This window comes from Herpailurus yagouaroundi, unplaced genomic scaffold (genome assembly GCF_014898765.1).
Source record: "Herpailurus yagouaroundi ecotype Mexico unplaced genomic scaffold, PumYag 221, whole genome shotgun sequence".
Classification (NCBI taxonomy): domain Eukaryota; kingdom Metazoa; phylum Chordata; class Mammalia; order Carnivora; family Felidae; genus Herpailurus; species Herpailurus yagouaroundi.
In genome coordinates this window covers 10133307-10152573 of record NW_024412452.1, presented here as the reverse complement: position 1 = coordinate 10152573, position 19267 = coordinate 10133307, and the positions used below count along the sequence as shown (strand labels likewise).

Sequence of the window (19267 nt, the reverse complement as noted above, 5' to 3'; positions counted from 1 at the left end):
CAAGGCTCCACTTTGAGGCTCTGCTGAACATTCCAGTGCTGGTATTGGATGTCAATGATGATTTTTCTGAAGAAGAAACCAAACAAGAAGAACTCTTGAAAAAGGTGGGGAGGATCTTAACTCCTGCATCTTGTGATTTTCCTTTATTGCGCTTTTGTCTTTGCTTCAGACTTCAGAATGATGGTCTTATGCTTTGTGCTTCAAATTGCATTTCACACTCCAAAGCCCATGGGACCTTGTACATGTCACAAATATAATCCCTATTCTCTAAAGTATTTTGGGCTAATAATTGTTAAATAATTGACTTCCCAGCTAACTTCCTCCTCAAAGGTATTTTAGAACTGGGGAAATACAATTTATGGATTCTATTCCCAGCTCTGCCACTTGATACTGTATGACCCTGAGCAGGTCCCATTTCTCCCCCATGCCTATTTTCCCTTCCTCACAAAACCTCGTGGGCTCGGCTACATATGCAGTGTGGGTGGACTGTTGTAGAGTGCTAAAAATGGGAAATATAACTTTTGGTTTTTCTCTTTCGCACAGGTAAACACCTTTGTAAATAATCTGTAACCAGTCCCGGGATGTTCTGGTTCTCTGAGTTTCTAAAGCTGGAAAAAAATCCCAAGTCATGCACCTTTCCATCGCCTTTTGCCCCTAGAGTGCTCTGACACTCAGGTGCATGGTTTGGGTTAGCCTTCGACTCTGCAGTTACTGTCTTTTATGTCTCAAAGGCTTCTAAAATAAAGTGGAAGTTTTGCTTATTCTGTTAATCCAGTTGTTGGTTTATCCCTGTGCATATTTCTTGGTGCCCGCTCTGAATCTCCCTCTAGATGAGCCATTTTCACCTGAGAACAGCCATAGCTTTTCTCTTGAATCCTTCACCACCTAGACTTCCCTGTGTGCTCACTTGTTCCCTCTGATGCGCCTGGGCTGGGATTGTTCCCAGAACTCCCATCCAAGCCCTGCCCTGGGCACGAAGGAGGGAAGTACAGAGGTTCGGGAGAGTGTGGACACTCAGTGCAGGCCCCCAGCACTAGGGAATGGAACCCGAACTCCAGGATGCTCCTGTCTCTTCCCATCCAGCACTTTTGCTTGGGGGTGTGGGGTGCTCTGACCTTTGGGCTAGAGCTGAAGAACCTGGGCCAAAGGAAGATGGAGGGAGGGAGAAAACAAATCATGAGCCCAAAAGTCCCAGCATCTTGCATTTAGGATTCAGTCATCCTGGCACTCTGGCCTGCCCTAAATATACCCAGTGAGTTTCAGGTGATCTTAATGGAGTGACTGTGCTGGAAAAAGAATTTTTTGTGCTGCACTTCAAGCTCCAAGGACAATTTATTGTCAAGAGAAAAATGCATGGCTCCGTAGAATCGAAATGCTCCATTGCAAGAAGCCTGCAGCTCCATGAATCCCTGCACTGAGCCCTTAACAGTCGTGCAGGCACACAGGAAAACGAATAAGCTCAGAAGTCAGCGTCCCAGGAGACAGAAACCTGTGTTTCTCTTTATGCTTGGGGAAACGAGCATGAGATTGGCTTCTGACAAATGTGTGCTGTCGTGAAATGGAAGCACAGCATTTCTTTATCATACTTAAATTTTTAACACTTTTATTGAGATACAATTCACGTACCGTACAATTCACCTAATTAAAGTGCACAATTCAGTGGTTTTTAGTATGGTCGATAGGGTTGAGCAACCATCATCATAGTCAATTCCAGAATGTCTTCAGCACCCCGAGAAAAATTGCCAACCAACTAGCAGTCACTCCCTGTTCCCCATCGCCCTTACTTCTTCCACCCCAGTGCAGCTCTAGGAAGTCACTTTCTGTCTCTAGATATGACTCTTCTGGAGATTTCATGTAAGTGGAATCACATAATATGTAGCCTCTTGTGACTGGTTTCTTTCAAGGTTCTCCACGTTCAGCCATGTTGTAACATGCATCAGTACATCGTTCTTTTTTGTGACGAAATATTTCATTGTATGGATATACTACATTTTGTTTATCCATTCATCTATTGATAGACATGTGGATTCCATTTTGGGGCTGTTACGAATAATGCTATGAAAATTCATATACAGATTTTTAGATTTTAAATTTTCTTGGATATACATCTAGGAGTGGAATTACCAGGTCAAATGGTAACTCTGGAGGAACTGTTAAACTCTTCCAAAGTGGCTGCACCATTTTACATTCTCTGCAGTGATAAATTAGGGCCCCAGTCTTTCCCGGTCCTTGCCAAAACTTGCTGTCATTTCGATTATAGCCGTCCTAGTATCCTATCCTGGTTTTGATTTACATTCCCTGATGGCTAATGATGTTGAGCGTCTTTTCATGTTACTATTTGTTATTTGTATTTCTTCCTTGGAAAAATACCCAAATCCTTTGTGCTTTCTTCAGTTATTTGGCTTTTTATTATTGAGTTGTAAGAGACTTTGGATATTCTGGGTACAAGTTTTTACCAGAGACATGATTTATAAATATTTTCTACCATTCCCTCGGGTGTATTTTGATAGTGTGCTTTGAAGCACAAAAGTTTTGAATTTCGACCAAGTCTAGTTTGCCACTTGGGCTTTTGGTGTCACGTCTAAGAAAGTTTTGAACAACCCAAGGTGACAAACATTTGCTCCTAAGGTTTCTTCCAGGAGTTGTATAGTTTTGGCTCTTCCATTAGGTCTGTGGTTCATTTTGAGTTAATTTGTGTGTGTGGTGTAAGGATTGACTTCGTTCTTTTGTATGCGCATATCCAATTGTCCCACCATTTGTTGAAAAGATGATTCTCTTTTCCCACTGAATTCTCTTGTTAGTGTTGTCGACCCACTTGTTCTTGTGTTTGTTTGCCGCTTCAGGCTTTGGACAAGACCAGGGATGAACATTGAATGGTAGGTACGTTTTAGAAACTCAGTGCTTTTGGTTCTTTAGCTTTGAGGGGCCCGAATGTTTAATTCCCATTTACATTTTCAGGAACCACTAATGTAAAGCCAGAATAAGAGCACTGGGACCCCACCCTTCATTCGTTTAATCAGTCATCAAATATTTGTGAGTATCTCCTGTATGCTAGAGACCAAGGAGATAACAGCACAGCGGAGGCAGGCTGCCCTTACCTTGCAGAATTCGCCATCGGATGGTGAGGGTGAAAGAGCAGACAAGTAATTGCTTATGTGGTGAGCGGTTCAAAAGGAAACATACGGGTGTTCTGTGGGGGCCCATGACAGAAGGAGCCAACATAAGCTGGGACAGCCCCCCCCTAAGAAAGTGGCAACTGTTCCGAATTTTGAAGAATTAATGGGGCAGGGTATTCAGGCAGAGAAAAAGTCACGTGCCAATGTCTTTGTGTGAGAATGAGGCATTAGGCCCAGCTTCTCAAAACCACATAAGGCTAGTGGGTTTAGAATTTAGGAATACACTCCTATCCTTCACCTTCTTCACTTAGAAAAAGCCTGAAAATCTAGAAATTCAGCACTTCTTTCCCTGCATAAACTTTGCCCTTCAGAATGTGAATGTTCCGGGGGTGCCTGGGTGACTCAGTTAAGTGTCCCGACTCGATTCTGGCTCTGGTCATATTAACACGGTTCATGGGATCAAGCCCTGCATTGGGCTCTGTGTGCTGACAGCACGGAGCCTGCTTGGGATTGTCTCTCTCCCTCCCTGTCTGCCCCTCCCCCCTTTCAAAATAAATAAAGAAACTTAAAAAAAAAGAATGTGAATATTCTGTAAGATAGCACCGTGGACAGTCTACCTGGGTAAAATAATTTGCCGTTTTCCAAATTGGTAGTGAGATGGTCTAGAGAGACTGTTTTAATGAGGACCTTAGCATTCGAGGAGGGACAGGTCTGGGAGGAGTGTTTAAACACGGAGACCCAGCACAGCACAGTCACACCAGGCCGGTGACTGTCCCACTCCCATTTAGGCTGTGCTCCAACGTCAAATAACTTAGATTAGCACATAAAAATAGAGTTCATTCTCACTTGTGATGTGGTAAAACCTGCTCTTCCCGAACCAGAATATTACCTTGATGGGTTTGTAATGTGAATTGAGATTGTGAAAGTTCTCAAACTCTCCGGCTTTTAGCGTGAAAGGAGAAGGTGGTGGTTTCAGGGGAAAGGCTGTTTATTTTATGAAAATGCTAGAATCACAGGACGTTGAAGCAAGGGAAGAACATGTGCTTTAAAACTGAAAGACTGCTTACCCTTCAGCCTTCACTTTTAAGGAGTGGGCAGTTTAAATCTGGACCACTTTCTCCTTGGAACTTTCTCCTTGGTCTCTTCTGTGTTCCGCTATTTGGTCCCTCCCTTTCTGTGTCCTTAGCTGACTCCTCATTTCCTCCTCTCCTCTCAAGTGTTGGCGTCCCCAAGGCACCCTTGGTTCATTTCTGTCTTTACCCACTGTGCTGAGTGATCTTGTATTCCTTTTTTTTTTTTTGCTGCCATATCAAGTTACCACAAATTTGGCTTAAAGTAGCACAAGTTTATCTTCTAGTTCTGTAGGTCAGAACTCTGACGTGGATTCTCTGGAGGACAATCTGTTTCCTTACCTTTTCTGTCTTCTAGAGGCTTCCCACATTCCCTGGCTTGTGTCCCCTTCTTCCATCTTCAAGGCCAGCAACTACGTCTCTGACCCTTCTCCTGTGGTCACATCTCTCTCTGACCACAGTCAGGAAAGGTTCTCTGCTTTAAGGCAGAGTACTCTCCCCATCTCAAGATCTTTAGCCTTAACTACATCTGCCAGGTCCCTTTTGCTATTAAGGCAACATATTTACAGGTGCCGGGGATTAGGGTGTGGATGTCTTTGGAGGGCTGTTAACTCACCCTTGCGGAGATCTCAAACACCATCATAGCTCCTACTGTTATCATGGGGTGAGTACTTCTCAAGAACTTGGAAATGTGGAAAAATGTGAATCATTTGCAATAGCAAAGGGAATAGTGCAAAGAACTGTATCCCCATTACGCAGACCCAGTCAGCCTCAGATCACCAGAAACAAGCCTGTAGTTTGACAAAACCAGATTTTTTAATTCATTGTGATGAAAGGGACCTCACCAGAGTAACTATGGGTGTCTTACCAAACGGGAAAAGAGAGAATTAAAGGATCTGGGGGAAGGATAGAGTTTAAGTAAAAATGTAAATGAAGCAGTGCTTTGATAGGCTCAGAGAAAAGCAGATCTCCGTATACGGGAGTCAACGCCTGGTCTGAACTGCACTGCAGGCCCAGGTTCATTTCCTTCAAAAGTACAAAGTGAATGTTGTGTTCAGAAGCCCCTTATCTGAAGCTCCGAACCTGAATTACAAATCAAGACCGTTTCTCTGTGTCAAAGTGACTTAGATCCTCCCAGCAACAGGAGGGTGTTTCATTTTTACTGATAAAATTTCAAACGGCAAACTTTCTGACGGTCCATCATTTCAGAGAACAAGGTGAGCTCAGTGACTCAGAAAGCAGTAGCCATGCAAAGAAGGGGGTGGTTGTGACACTAGCAGCAGCGTGCCCTTGGGAGGAGTAGCGTTTCACGGCAGCTTTGTAGCTGGCCTTACCTGTGCCGTCTTCCCCGCCTGAGATGGTAGCACGCCTTTTGTTTTCTTAGTCTGAGCTAATTTTTACTTTCTCACCCACCTCAGTTATTTATTCAGGGCCAGTTTTGTGTCAGCTGTAGCCAACCCACCACTCAGATTGTTTTGAAGCAAACCCCAGACTGGAGGGTGACGTTTGAAGCTAGATCCGTGTGGACTTCTGGGTGTCATTACCTGGATCTCCCTTCTGCTCAGTGTGTGCAAAACAGAGTTCTCACCCCACCCTGCCCCTTCCCCCTCCCCGGGGACAACAAAGCCTGTTTCTTCACGAGGTTGACCACATTAGAAGCCTTGGAGTCATCCTTGCCCTCCAGCTCTCTTCCAACCCCTTTCTCACCAAATTCTGAAATCTCTCAATCTCTGAAATCTCTCAAGTCTTCCTGCACCTCATTGTCTGCTCTCTAGTTGAAGGTGTAGTGGGCATTGCAGTTGACTCCCCCAAATGCATTCACCCCGCCTCCTTTTTCCTAGCGGTCACATGGCTCCCTTCCTCGCATGGCCATGTCGGGAGTGGCTACGATGCTCACTCCTTACCCTGCCCGCCCATTGCTACTACCAGCGACCATCTGTTCCCCAGGCCACCTCACCTTATTCCCGGTCCTTATCTGCAGTTTCACTTCCCACAGCTCGGTTACCAGCAGTCAGCCATTGTTCTGGAAGCAGATGACCCTCCTTCTGACGTCTTGAGGGAAAGTCCGTAGTAGCCTATTGCTGTGTCATAATGCCTGTCATTCACCTCACTTCGTCTCATCACGTGGGCATTCTGTCATCTCACAGCATCACAAGAAGAAGCGTAGAGTACCGCACAATAAGATACTTTGAGAGAGGAGGGGCATTCACAAAACTCCTGTTACAGTATGTTGTTATAATTGTTCTAATTTGTTAATTATTATTGTCGATGTCTTACTGTGCTACTTTATAAATCGAGCTTTATCACAGGTATGTATGTGTAGGAATAAATAGAGTATGTTTAGGGTTTAGTACTATCTGTGGTTTCAGGCTTCCCCTGGGCATCTTGGAACGTGTCCCTCTCAGATAAGGGGGAGACTACCATACAGAAAAGCTGTAGCTGCTGTGTAAAAGCATAGCTTCAAGTCAGGTCTTCTGCCAGCCCCTGCCACCAGACAGCCGCCCCCCAGCCCTTCCTGTGTGGAAGTATTAGAGCTGCCATGTTTTTGTAACTTTACCTCCCACCACTCATACCGTAAACCCCACAGGACTACCCGTGGGTCCAGACAACATCTTGTGTTTCCCACATAACGCAATGCTTCTCCCTCTTCTTCTGCTCTTTTTTACCGAAAGGGATACTGATTCCGCCAGTCCCAAGTCTACTCCTGTCTCTGTGAGGCTCTTCCCTCGCACCACCCAGAAGGAACCGGTATTTGTGCTCTTGGACACACTGCTGATTCATCTATGTCCAACCGTGTGCCAGACCTGAATGAAAGTTGTCTGGAGACCAATGGGCTTTGCCATTTTTGACACAGACCATGTCTTGGTCACTTAGCACAGTGCCTGGCATTTCTCTATTTACTGCTATTTGGTGATACAGACTTGCCTGATACAGACTCACTAAATAAGTGAATGATGTAAGTGGAGACATGTTGTGCCCTTTCTGGGGCCATTGGATTTGTGAGCTCCATAGTATGGTCACCAAATTATGAAGTGCCTTCTGTGTGCTAAGCACTACAAGGATATGCAAAAAAAAATTCTGAGCCCAGATCCCATGCTCAAGTTGTCAAGGGAGCTGATTATTGCTGAATGCCTACTGTGTGCCAGATGCCCTAGTGAACCCTTCTTAAATGTTGTATCATCCTCTCATTAATCTTATGAGGGAGGCTTAAGATCCCAGTTTTTACCAGTAAGGAAACTGAAGCTCAGGGAAGTTCAGGAACTCACCCAGAGTCCCGCTGTAAGTGGTGAAGCCAGGACTCAAACCCAGGTCCTTCCTGACTCCGGAGTCTGTTCTGTTTTCACAACAGACTGCTGGTTAAGGGAGACAAGACGAGACTTGCATGCATTTCCTTGGCTGCCTTTTCAGATGTACCAGTCCACTTTTGTTGCCCAGGCAGGAAGAACTGCTAGCTTGCTAACACTGCTGGGTGGAGGCCCCCAGGTGCATCCTAAATATGCCTTTGGCCCAGTGGGTCCTGAGCAGGCAGACGTGCTTCCAGTGGCCCAGATCTCCTCTTCCTGGCAACTGCACCTTCAAGGTGGCGAGCCCCTTCAGGCACCAGGCACTGAGATGCATTTGGAAATTTGGTGAAGGTTCTGGAATGCCTTTACAAATGCCTTTCTACCCTACATCCTCTTCCAACCTGGATGTTCCATCAGACGATTCTCCTAAAACAGCTTTAATCATATTTAATATTCTCCTGTAAAAAGATTGGCATCTAAATGCAAAGTGTATCCTGGATTGGATCCTGGGATAGAAGAAGGACATTAGCGGAAAAAGCCGTGGAATCCAAATCAAGCCTGGAGTTTAGTAAATAATAATATACCAGTATCAGCTTCTTAGTTTTGACAAATGTAGCATACAGTGCAAGATGTTATTAGCATCAGGGGCGATAGGAAACTTTCTGTACTATCTTTGCAACTTTCCTGTAAATCTAAAATTATTCCTGGGCCCCTGGCTGGCTCAATCAGTAGAGCCTGTGGCTCTCGATCTTGGGGTGGTGAGTTCCAGCCCCACACTGGGCGTGAAGCTTACTTAAAAAAAAAAAAAAAAAAAAAAAAAAAAAAAATATATATATAAATATATATATATATATATATATATATATATATATATAATTACTCTAAAGTTGGGGCACATGACTGGCTCAGTCAGTACAGCATGACTCTTGATCTCTGGGTTATGAGTTCAAGCGCCACATTGGGCGTTTAGCTTACTTAATAATTATTCCAAGGGGCGCCTGTGGCTCAGTCGGTTAAGCGTCCGACTTTGGTCACTTTTGAGGTCATGATCTCATGGTTCGTGGGTTCAAGCCCTGCATCAGGCTCTGCACTAGATCCTCTTGGATCCAGTGGAGGCTCTGCACTGGATCCTTGTGGAGCCTGCTTGGATTCTCCGTCTCCCTCTCTCTCTGCCCTTCCCCTGCTCGCACTCTCCCTCTCTCTCTCAAAAGTAAATAAACTTTTAAAAATAAATAAATAATAAATAATTGCTCCAAAATAAAAGTTCATTTAAAAAATGTTGGTGCCTCTTACAAGGTGATGACCAGGCTACTTGACTGGGTTTTGGGGGTTCTCCAACCTTATCTTCCCCTTCTTTCATCCTGTGAAAGAATCCTCTGTTTGGCTGAATGGTTTTACTCACTGTCCTCCAGACAAAGTCTGTGCTCCCCTCTCCCCTGCGTTTGCCCTAGCCATGTACCCTGCTGGACTGATCACCTGCCAAGGAATTGTCACAGTCCTTAACTGCAAACAGAAGCAAGCTAGTGTGAACCTACTGAGGCTCAAGCTTCAGGCCTGTCATTTGCAAGGTCCCAGAGTGTGCACCATGGCTGTTAGGAGAAAGTGATCCCCCTGTAACCGCCTCTGCCACACAAAGATCCTCACAGCCCTGAGACTCTGGGAGGTATATGTTAGTTGTAGTCTCGGCCACGTGTCCTTGACATGCCAGGTAGCTGCAAGGGAGTCAGATAGTATCTGACTTTTCATCTTCACTGTGTGAGGCCATCTTTACCTCCAACCACAGTGGGAAAGTCCCCAAACACAGGAAGGGGATTCATTCACTGGTTCTCCACAAAGTGGCAGATGTTCACTACAGGTGGTTTTTTTAGAGCCAAAGCTTCCATGAGGCACAGCAGGCTCAGGTGACACTTGGGAAATCAGCTTGGTTTGGCCTGGAGGCTGCCTGGTACAGACTGTGCTCCTGCATCTGACTCACTAGACCAGGGTCGAGGGGACTTCATCTCCCGAGGGCACTTGACCTAAAACCTTTACAATAAAAAGGGCCCATGTACATGTCTTTAGCAATGGAAAAGGGCCGTACCGGGGAGGTGACAGCCACCTGAAGCTGGGGGTGTTCCCCAAGGCAAGAGAGCACTGTCATGGGAGAAGGTCTGTGTGCTCTGTACCCACGGTGGCACCATCACTCCTCCGGCCACTGCAGCTAGAAAACTGGGAGCGTCTGACTCCTCCCTCTCACTCATCCCCAACATCCAGGCAATCATCTGGGGCTAGCTACTGCCCCCTAATATTTCTCAGGTCTGTCTCATCAGCAAGCACCTTCTTCAGGAAGCCCTTGCTAACCTCCTACCTGGCTGGGAGGGGGAAGGTCAGGGGTCCGGCCTCTGTGCTCCTGTTGAGCACAAAGCTCATTAACTTTCATGTATCTTATGGTTGCCCTTGCCACATAGCATTAAAATGGTCTATTTCCTCATCTCTTTGTTCGAGCACAGAATGCGCCTATCCCTCTTTGTACCTCCAGTGCCTGGCACACAGGACTGCACAGCTCGATAAACATTAGACAGATGGAAAGAAGGAAGAAGGGGAGAAGACAAGAAGTAGGCTGAGCTTGAGAAGGGCCCCTTGGACTAAGCAATGAAATGTCCCCCACACTCTTACCCCTTAATGCTGCCTGCAGCCTGCTTGCCCCAGCCAGACTCAGAGCTGCCTCTCTGGTGTGAAGGGTACAAGTAGAAGACAGGCAGTGAGCCCTCTGAGCTTGCTCTCAGACTCCCCTGTGCCAGATGATCCTGGGGACACTGGGGACCATGCAGGGCCTCATTAGGAGGGACCTGTGGAAGACAAAAGAGGCCTCAGGCCCTGGGTGGGTTAATCAGCAGCATTAGCCCCATACTGCCCTCCTCAGACTTCTACATGAGAAAGGTATAAACCTAAGTCACTGCTGTTTGGGGTTTTATCATTGTATACAGCTGAACTAATAATCCCGTGGCTCTAAGCTTGCTGGAACATTCTCTCTTGCCTCCTTCGGGGCCCTGCTTGCAAGGCAGGTGTGTGTCAGGAGGCTTGCAATTGGAAGCCCCGGAGAATGTTACCTGGCACTGGTGGCCCCCTGCAGCGGATAGACGGTTCCTGGGTCCCCAGTGCCAGCACGTGCAAGGAATGAGGAAATGGGGTGGGCAAGTCGTCCGGCCTGTCTACTCCTTGGGTTCCTTGCTCTGAAAACAAGAAAGGTGATCTTCAAGGTTCGTATAGCCTCAAGTTCAAAATATTTGTCTTATGAATGAAAAAGCACGGAAGAGATGGGGGGTTTAGGTGTAGGCATTATACCTGGGCTCCAATCCTGGCTCGGCCACTAACCAGCCGTGCATCTTGGACAAGTTCCTGCACCTCTCTGAGCCTCTGTTTTCCTGAAGTCTGAAAGTGAAACTATCTTTGCGCCTGCTTTGCAGGGGTGTTTCAGGATAAGAAATACTGTAGACAAACGTCTGGGCACAGAGCGGCCACTCAGTAAGTGGGGCTGCTAGGTCTTTGTGGGTGGAAAGTCCTTCAGAGAGTCTAGCTGAGCTGAGCCCTGTGGGGTGAGGTGAGGAACATGATGGCAGGCAGGTAAGCAGCATGGGCAAAGGAAGGGATAGGCATAATGTGATGGTGAAGAGTGGGTACAGCGTGGTCCCAAACGGGGAGAGACGACGCTTCCTTTCAAGTGTGACGCAAGACAGTCTACAACAGGTGCCACTTCCAGCAAAGGGAACTGCATGGGTCACATGGCCTATGAGCTGGGCACTACACGAAAGCAGGATTTGTAGAGCAGAAGCTGGAAGACAGTGGAGTTAACACCATGGACCAAGGCAGAGAGCTGAGAGCGTGTCCTGTGTGTCCTGGGGGCGGGGAGGGCAACAGTGGATGAGGAATTGCTCAAATGCTTTAGACGGAGCACTTGGGCCCCTCTTGTCTGCAGGACAATGACAAGACAGGCCAGCGAGGCTCCACTGCTCACGCTGTCTCCTACCTGCTTCCTCTCAGCACCTCTGCGTAGGCTGTGTCTGTGGGGCCGGAGCCAGAAGGCCTGGGTCTGGAAGGAGCCTCTGCGGTCCCCTGGGAGACCTGCAAAGGGGCTGGTACAGCACTTGTGTTCAGAAGGTGAAAGACTTGGAGAGCAGGCAAGCAGGCATTCACTGCAGCTTCCTTCCCGCCTGGCGGCTGGCTGCGTGCCCTGAACTTGACCTCAGATGACCTGTGTGTTCCCTTCCTGGAAACGGTTCCATTGCCAGAAGCAGTTGAGCTTTGGCTTTGGCTTTCTTTCTCCTTCAGAGCAGGGACTCTGGCTTAGCTGAGATTGGCTCGGCTACTGTAAAAGTCTCCCCATTAGCTGAGCAGGACCTTGCTTTCTTGTCCATCACCTACCACGGGGGTGGCTGCTACTCTCCACCTGTCCTCTTACCCCTTGTCAGCCTTCAGGGTTCTCAGTTTAGCTTTGGCGACTTTTAAGAGTGGAGATAACTGCATAGATAAGGTGACTTTAAGAGTGCAAGATCACTGCAAAGATAAGGACATAAAGACCAAGTGGGGGAGTGTGAAATGTTCTCCCCAGGCTGCTCAGCTAGTTAGCTGCGGAGCTGGGACAGCCCAGGAGTTCAAACTCTCAGACGATGCTCTCTTTCTGGGCTATGAGTTGCCTAACTCCACACTCCTCAAATCCATTAAGGCCGGAGGTGTGGACCTTCGCTAATGTGCAAGTCTGGATTAATGTCAGTGTCTTGAAATCCTCGTGTGACAACGTGAATTTTGTTTCAGGCATTGTCCTTGGTAACTAACAAATACCATGCTTGGTTGTTTTGTGGATTGGGCTGGCATGAAAAATAATTCCAAAAATGCTTGAATTTGCCCAGTGTCGCTGATTAGTGTTGCTTTAGGAAAGGAAATCCAGTATTAGCCCCAGTAAGGGGAAGAAACTGCAACACTTTCTCTCTAGTCAAATGCATAAGGTATATACATAGCATACTTACCAAAGAAAGGGACTAATTTCCAATCAGCATACAAGCTAGAATGTTATTAATCCCATATAGGTTGCTTTGGTCCAAAGCCTTCACACTTACCTTTGGAGCCAGTTTATGGGTCCCCGTAGAGAGCCAGGCTCTGTTTACCGTTCAACAGCATTATGTTGAACATCTGGGTCCCAGGCACTGGGCAGGGTGCTGGGAATACACTGGGTAGCAAATAGGCACACGTGTACTTTAAGAGTGACCTCTTCACTTAAAGAAATGTCTTCTCTAGGTTTGAATGCCATCTTAATCATCAGGTTTGGTTCTGAAAGATATTTTTGACTGCTTTCTAAAATTAAGCTCCTCTCCAAAGGATAGAGAATGAATTCACTGATTGAAATTACCCAGAAAAAAAAATGTAGCTTAGACAAAGGCAATCTCAAAAGAGGAATTCCCAAGACATTTTAAGCAATGGCCACGCAACCTCCCAAGGAGACGGTTAAATAAGAAACGTGTATTGGGAAGCGGCATTTATTTAAAATGCAAAGGCACATTTTCATGAGAACAAGGTTTTGGCTTCTGGAAGCCAGCCACCTCTCAAAGCAAGATGACCAAACGGTCTGAACCAACTCAGATCTATTGGTTGCTGTCTACTGGCCATGAGCCCTTAGGCTAGGACTGTCCCGGGCATCCACATCTGACAGCACCTGCCTGCGGAATCTCCAAATCAAGGCAAATTACAAGACTGACAGAGCTTAGAAACAAACCCGCTTATTTACACGGGTTCCCCTGTTGCCGAGGGTATTTCATTGATCAAAGATAAGTGTTATCATTTGAGTTTCCAGGTTCTCACAAAGAGCTCATTCTATATGTTTTCTATTTTATACAGACCTTTCTCATTTACCCTCTCCCTCGAGGCCACACCCCGACTCTTGTGGTAGGCATTAAAAATTCCCATTGTACGGACAGACAAACTAAGGTTGGGTTAAATGGCTTGCCAAAAGCATACAGCTACAGCGGGCCACTGATGGGGCTTGAGACCAGGTCTTGCAGTTCCTCCTCCATCAGACACAGAGGCCTAAACTCCTGCAGAAACGTGTGATGGCTTGTGCAAGCAGTGGGTCCCAGCCTGGCCAAACATTAGACCTCACCCGGGTGTGGCTAGATGTTGCCAAGGACATGAGGCTTGGAGTCCCCACCCAGGTCCATTCAAGGGGAATCTCTGGGTGTGGGGCCTGGGCACCAGTATTCCTAGAGTTCTCCAGGTGGCTGCAATGGGCAAAACTGAAATCATTCTGTTAGTAATCCGGATCTGCTTCCTTCTTTCTCAAGGACCTGCTTTCCAGTTGTCTTTTTTTCAATAATAATGTTCTATTTCTCAAGTATAGGAATAATACTTATTTGTAGAAATTTTAGAAGAAAGGTAGGACGAAGAAAAAAATCGCCAAGAGATCCATTGTTAATATTTTGATGTATTCTCCTCTAATCTTTGTACATATCTACTTACAAATTTTGGTAATATATACTAATATTTTCTTTTGATTTCATATGGTAAATAGTTTCCAATGTTGCCAAATAGTTTTCAAAAATACTATTTTAATGTGAAAGCAGACAAGATTTTTAAATATACTGTCCCCAACATTAATAGTGATTAACATTGGACTAAATAAACACTTAAGAAAATAAAATAAAATTAGTAAAATCATTATAATGGCTGCATAATAATTTAATGGGCTCATCTCCTATAAATCAATCAATCTTTAATATAGGACACTTAGATTGTTTCTAGTTCTCTGTTGTTATAAGTAAGTCTTCTGTGAAGATCCTTGTACCTACATTTCTGTGCACCACTTTCTTAGAAGTGAAATTAATGAGCTGGAGGGTATAAACCTTATGAAATTTGTTGATAAACATTGCTGAATTGCTTCCCAAAAGGGTACATGAATTGCTGGTCCCCTCGGTGTAAAGAGAATTGGGAAAGAGAATTGTTACAGTCTTTGCAAAATTAAGTATTTTCATTCTGTGATCCGTCAGTTTGCTATGATTATTAATGAGGCTGGACTTTTTATATCTTTATTGGTCATTTGTATTTCTTCTTTTGTGAATGTTCGTGTCCTTTGCCTTCCCCTGCCTTTTGGGTGTTTATCTTTTTTCTTACATATGAAGCATACTAAGTATATAACACTTTTCCATTCATTTGTTTTGTAAATGTTTTCCCTAAATTTATCATTTAATTTGGGTTGTTGACATACACAAGAGCTTATTGATTTTATGCTCAGAAATACCTTTAGACTGTTTGATCAGATAAATAGTTACCAACAGTTTCTTCTACAAGTCTCAATGAATAAAAGCCTGCTTACATAGGAGCAGTTTTTCTGGTTAAGCACGATTTTATTGGTCTGGACTAAGAAAACCAGTCCATCTCCTACAGGAACCTGACTTGAAATTATCAAAACTATAACACTTTCTGGTTTACATTCTTTGAACTACCCCACTGGATACATGATAATGTAAAAAACATGTTGGTTGTTCCCATCTTTGTAGGGCAAAACATTTAAATTTTTTTAATGTTTATTTATTTGAGAGAGAGAGAGCCAGAGACAGAGCACAAGCAGGGGAGGGGTAGAGAGAAAGGGAGACACAGAATCTGAAGCAGGCTCCAGGCTCTGAGCTGTTGGCACAGAGCCGGACGTGGGGGTCGAACCCGCAAACTGCGAGATCATGACCTGTAGTTGGAGGTTTAACCTACTGAGCCACCCAGGTGCCTCAGTAGGTCAAAATATTTAAAAGCAAACAGTATGCATAGCCTCTCGCAAAAGACTGCCCCACCCACAAATTAACAAAGTCAGCTTTCTCTCTGATTTCAGAAATAGGGCAGGTTTTAGGAGGGTACCCCTGGGCCCTAGGTGGAGACTTTCTTTCAACCCAAGCCTCTCCTAGTCTCACGCCTTGGGGACAGACTCTAAACCTGAGCAGGGTTGCTCTGCAATGTAGTATCTGGTAGGTACTTATACTAAAAAATTTTATGTTGCTTCTCTGACCTTCAAATTTAACTTGGATGCCCTGTATTTTTGTTTGCTAAATCTGACATCCCTGATCCTGAGGTTTCCTTTCAGTGGTGATGTTGGGGTCTGCGTCCCAGGCGTGCCCACAGGAAGCGGTACACAGACGTCGCACAACTGGTAGATCACATAAAGGTGTTTACCTGCCTCCCTCCAAAGAGGCTCTCATGGCCAAGGGGCAGCCTCTTCCCTGGGCCCCAGGGATACTTTCTAAGAAACCCACTGCATTGACTTTTCTATACCAATCAGCATGTACTTAGAAACCTAAGCTCTTCACCCGGGCCTTGTGGGCTGCTCCCAGGCTTGCTGCACATCATGGTTCCTCTTCCTCCTTTTCCTAGCAGCTGTGAGGTTCTTCTTGGGCTGGTGGATCCAGGCAGGCCCAGGTAAGTGCCCATCATTGCCTCACTCAGGTGTCCTTAGCCCACTACACGCTTTTGTTTGAGTGGCCAATCTGTTCCCTGTGGCCTCTTTCTGCCTTGACACCTATTTTCTGTCTTACGGACTCTTGCTTCACTATAAATAATTAGATTGCTTTCCAAAAGTTGGATGCTCAAATTCATGTTTTATTGTGGTTTGAAGTGGCCAAATGACAGGTGGATGTGGGTCATGGCCTAGTCATGCCTCCATTAGGACAACCCTAAAGAATGGCAAGAAGAGGGAGGCATCAGCTCATACCCCCTCCCTGGCTTAGCAGATAAATAGTACAGTGTTGGCAATCCAGAATACTTCCCCAGGAACAGTGCCAGAGTGACCTCGAGTGACTCAGTCCGTTAGTGCAGGTGTTCCCAAGATCGCCTCTCCCGCTCCATGGGGCACGGCTGCGTCCTTTTTACCTCTGGCCCATTTATCTCCAAAGGCTTCTAACGCAGAGCTTCTCAATTTTGAGGGTGCCTAGGAATCACCTGGAAGTCTTGTTAGAATACAGACACTGAATGAGCAGCTCTGGGGCCTACTGAGAGTCTGCCCTCTTGACAAACTCATCGCACCACTGCTGTAGGTCCACGGATCACACTTTGAGTGGCAAGCGTCTGAAGCTTTTCCTGATTGGCTGCAGGATGGCCCAGGCGCCTGGTCTTTTCAATTCCAGGGCTTTGGCGAAACCTCCAGGCCCAGGAGGTCGGAATCCAAGGCAATGTGATCCACGTCTGTGAGAAAGGCAACCGCAGGGAGAGGGCAAGGAGGTAAGCGGGAGTGAGAGCCGGGGAGCCGCGGGAAGCCTGAGAGAGGGGACAAGTTCTGGACAGTTTAGAGTGGAGGTGGCAGGCCCTAGGGCTGCTTGAATATGTAGGGAAGGAGGTGTTTGGAGAGCTGTCGTCTCCAGCTGGGGAGGCTGAAGAAGGTCTCCTGCTCCGTGCCAAGCCGGGTGCCTGGGCACCTACACATCATTGCCTCCATTCTCTTAGGTAATACATAATATCCTTACTGATTATTGTATAAATTTTAACTTTGGTTGCCATGGCTGTTTATAGTTAAAATATTGTAAGACCCTTTCCCTGTGAAGGGGGCAGAGGAATCAGGGGATGGGATGGCTTAGAAGGAGGAGACCATCTGAGCGTCTGCTACATACAAGGTCCGAGATCGGACATTGCCACAGTGTGGCTCATTTGATGCTCTGCAAAGGAACCTGCAAAGGAGCTAGCATAAGTCCCATTTTTACAGATGAGAAGGAGGCTGGGTGAGGGAAATCACCTTGCCCACAGTCACAAACCAGAACCTAGAGGAGTGGAAATGGAGCCCAGGCACCCGGAGGGAGCATCTCAGTGTTTGGGAAAAGGGAAGGTGTTGTGTGTGTGTGTGGGGGGAGGGTGCACAATGGCCAAGTGGAATGATGGGGGCTCTGAGGATTGGTCCCCTTGCACTGCACAGTTCCCGCAAATGGGGCTTGACCCTCGCCCACAAAGGATATGGGGAAGGGGCAGCCTCGAGAATGAAAGGGGTGATCTCCAGTTCAGGTCTCAGATAGGACAGCGAGCAGGCTCCTGTCCAGCAGAGATGGAATGGGAACAACATATGGAAACAAGATAATGGGACAAACAGGGTGATGATGAAGAAGCCTTTTAGGGATGCTCAGCTCTTTTTAGGAAGCCTTTGCATCACTCTGGCTGGATTCTTAAGATTTGTAGCTCAGGAATTTCATGATTTTTATACTGCACATATTTTCTGTGGTCTCATCTCCCCAACTCTACATGGTTTTGTTTGTTTGTTTTTGTTTTTTAGTAAGTCCTTTTAAAAAGGCTGACCTTGTTGGAGGATTTGATGTTTAAGTTTAACCAGGAGGTAGATAATAAGATCTTGGTCCAGCCAATTTCCCCCACCCCTGAACCTCAAGTCCCCATATATGCTGCTTCTTGGGTCTCTGGGCATGTCCCACATGTGCCTCAAATGGACATGTCCTTGCTGACTTCATTCAGCCACCTGCTCTTCCTCTGGGCCCCTCGGTGCTACCATCCACCCTGTTGCTCTTCCAGAAACCTCCTCTGTGTGCCCTCATATAATTGATCCCCATCCTGTTGACGTGAGTCACTAAATCTGTCTCCAATACATCTCTGCATCCCCAGCCCACAACCCTAATGGAGACCACCATGATTTTTTTTTCTCACCTGGGTTTCTGCAACAGCCTTCCAGCTGGTTTCTCTGCCTCCATGCTGAGACTCTAATAGATCCCCCATACCGCAGCCAGCACTGAGCAAGATGTGGTCCCTGTCCACAGCACAGTAGATGGGACAAATCTACTAAAGCTACTAATGATGTGATTGGCAGGTTCAGTCTCGAGAGACCATCAAAGGCTTCCTGGGGTGTCACCTGAGTTTAGCCAGGAAGGATGAGTGGGAGTGAAATGGCAAGAAGGCAGGAAATGCTTCTGCCGAAGCTGTGCTGTTTCAGAACTTTCCTTTAGCTGTCAGGCCCCTGGTGACACATATACCCCAAGTCCTTTCCTCTGCTGGATTCTGTCTCAATTTACAAATTAATGTCTACTGAGTTTGCCCCACTGCCACTCATCCCTTCCACCAGGCTTCCCTCGGGTCAGATTTCTTCCACCCCGGTCTAAATTTCTGAATCTAGTTCTCTAGTGGGAGGAATGACAACCAATCGAATGGGAATTTCAAGTATATGTCCCCAGGAGGCAGAAGCCTCCATGCCTGCCCTCATGAAATGGGCAGAACTGATCGCATTTACACCTACCTTAGAGACCCCACATCCCCGTCACATGCACACACTATTCCCTGTGTGTTAGTTATGAGTGCTGCTAACCAAATACTTTTGCTTCTGCTTACAGGCACATGGCAGCATTGTAACTACTGCACTTCCCCAACCCCTCATGACTTGCTTTGGCCCGTGAAATGAGAGCAGAAGTGACTTGTATTACTTCCGGATGAACACTTGGAGAATTAGTGCTTGATTTGCCCCATCCTCGCTTCCTGCCTTCAGGGTCGAGGAGGCAGCATGTCCAGTTCCAGCTGCCTGCGTCCCTGGGTGGCTGTGGGAAACAGAGCTCCTCTTGACCCACAATGGACACATTTCATGATCGAGGAATAAACTTTTATGTCAAACCACTGTGACCCGGGGATTATTTGTTATTACATCAAAGCCAAACTGACCCTGACTGATACATCCCATCAAATCAAGGTCTGGGTTGGGGAGCACCGAGGTCATTATCCCTGTTGGGTATTCAACAACCTGAGTCTCAGAGCCAAAGTTCCCACCCTTCTGCCCAGCCCCCTTAAGTTGGAAGATTTCCAGGTTATTTCATCT

General features: G+C 46.4%; 1 protein-coding gene across 3 annotated transcripts in view; it reads left to right on the top strand.

Moving 5' to 3' along the window:
- Positions 1-19065, top strand: part of DGUOK (deoxyguanosine kinase) — a 48980-nt gene extending 29915 nt beyond the window's left edge. For 2 of the 3 annotated variants that reach the window (XM_040458502.1, XM_040458506.1), the window contains 4 exons: positions 5-104; positions 544-6411; positions 16602-16695; positions 18792-19065. In XM_040458502.1, coding sequence (XP_040314436.1) covers positions 5-104; positions 544-570 — 127 coding nt within the window. In that variant the 3' untranslated portion in view covers positions 571-6411; positions 16602-16695; positions 18792-19065. Of the gene's footprint in view, positions 1-4; positions 105-543; positions 6496-16601; positions 16696-18791 lie in introns of all 3 variants that reach the window. The other variant, XM_040458503.1, reaches the window with a different exon arrangement.
- The last annotated feature ends 202 nt before the right edge of the window (positions 19066-19267 follow it).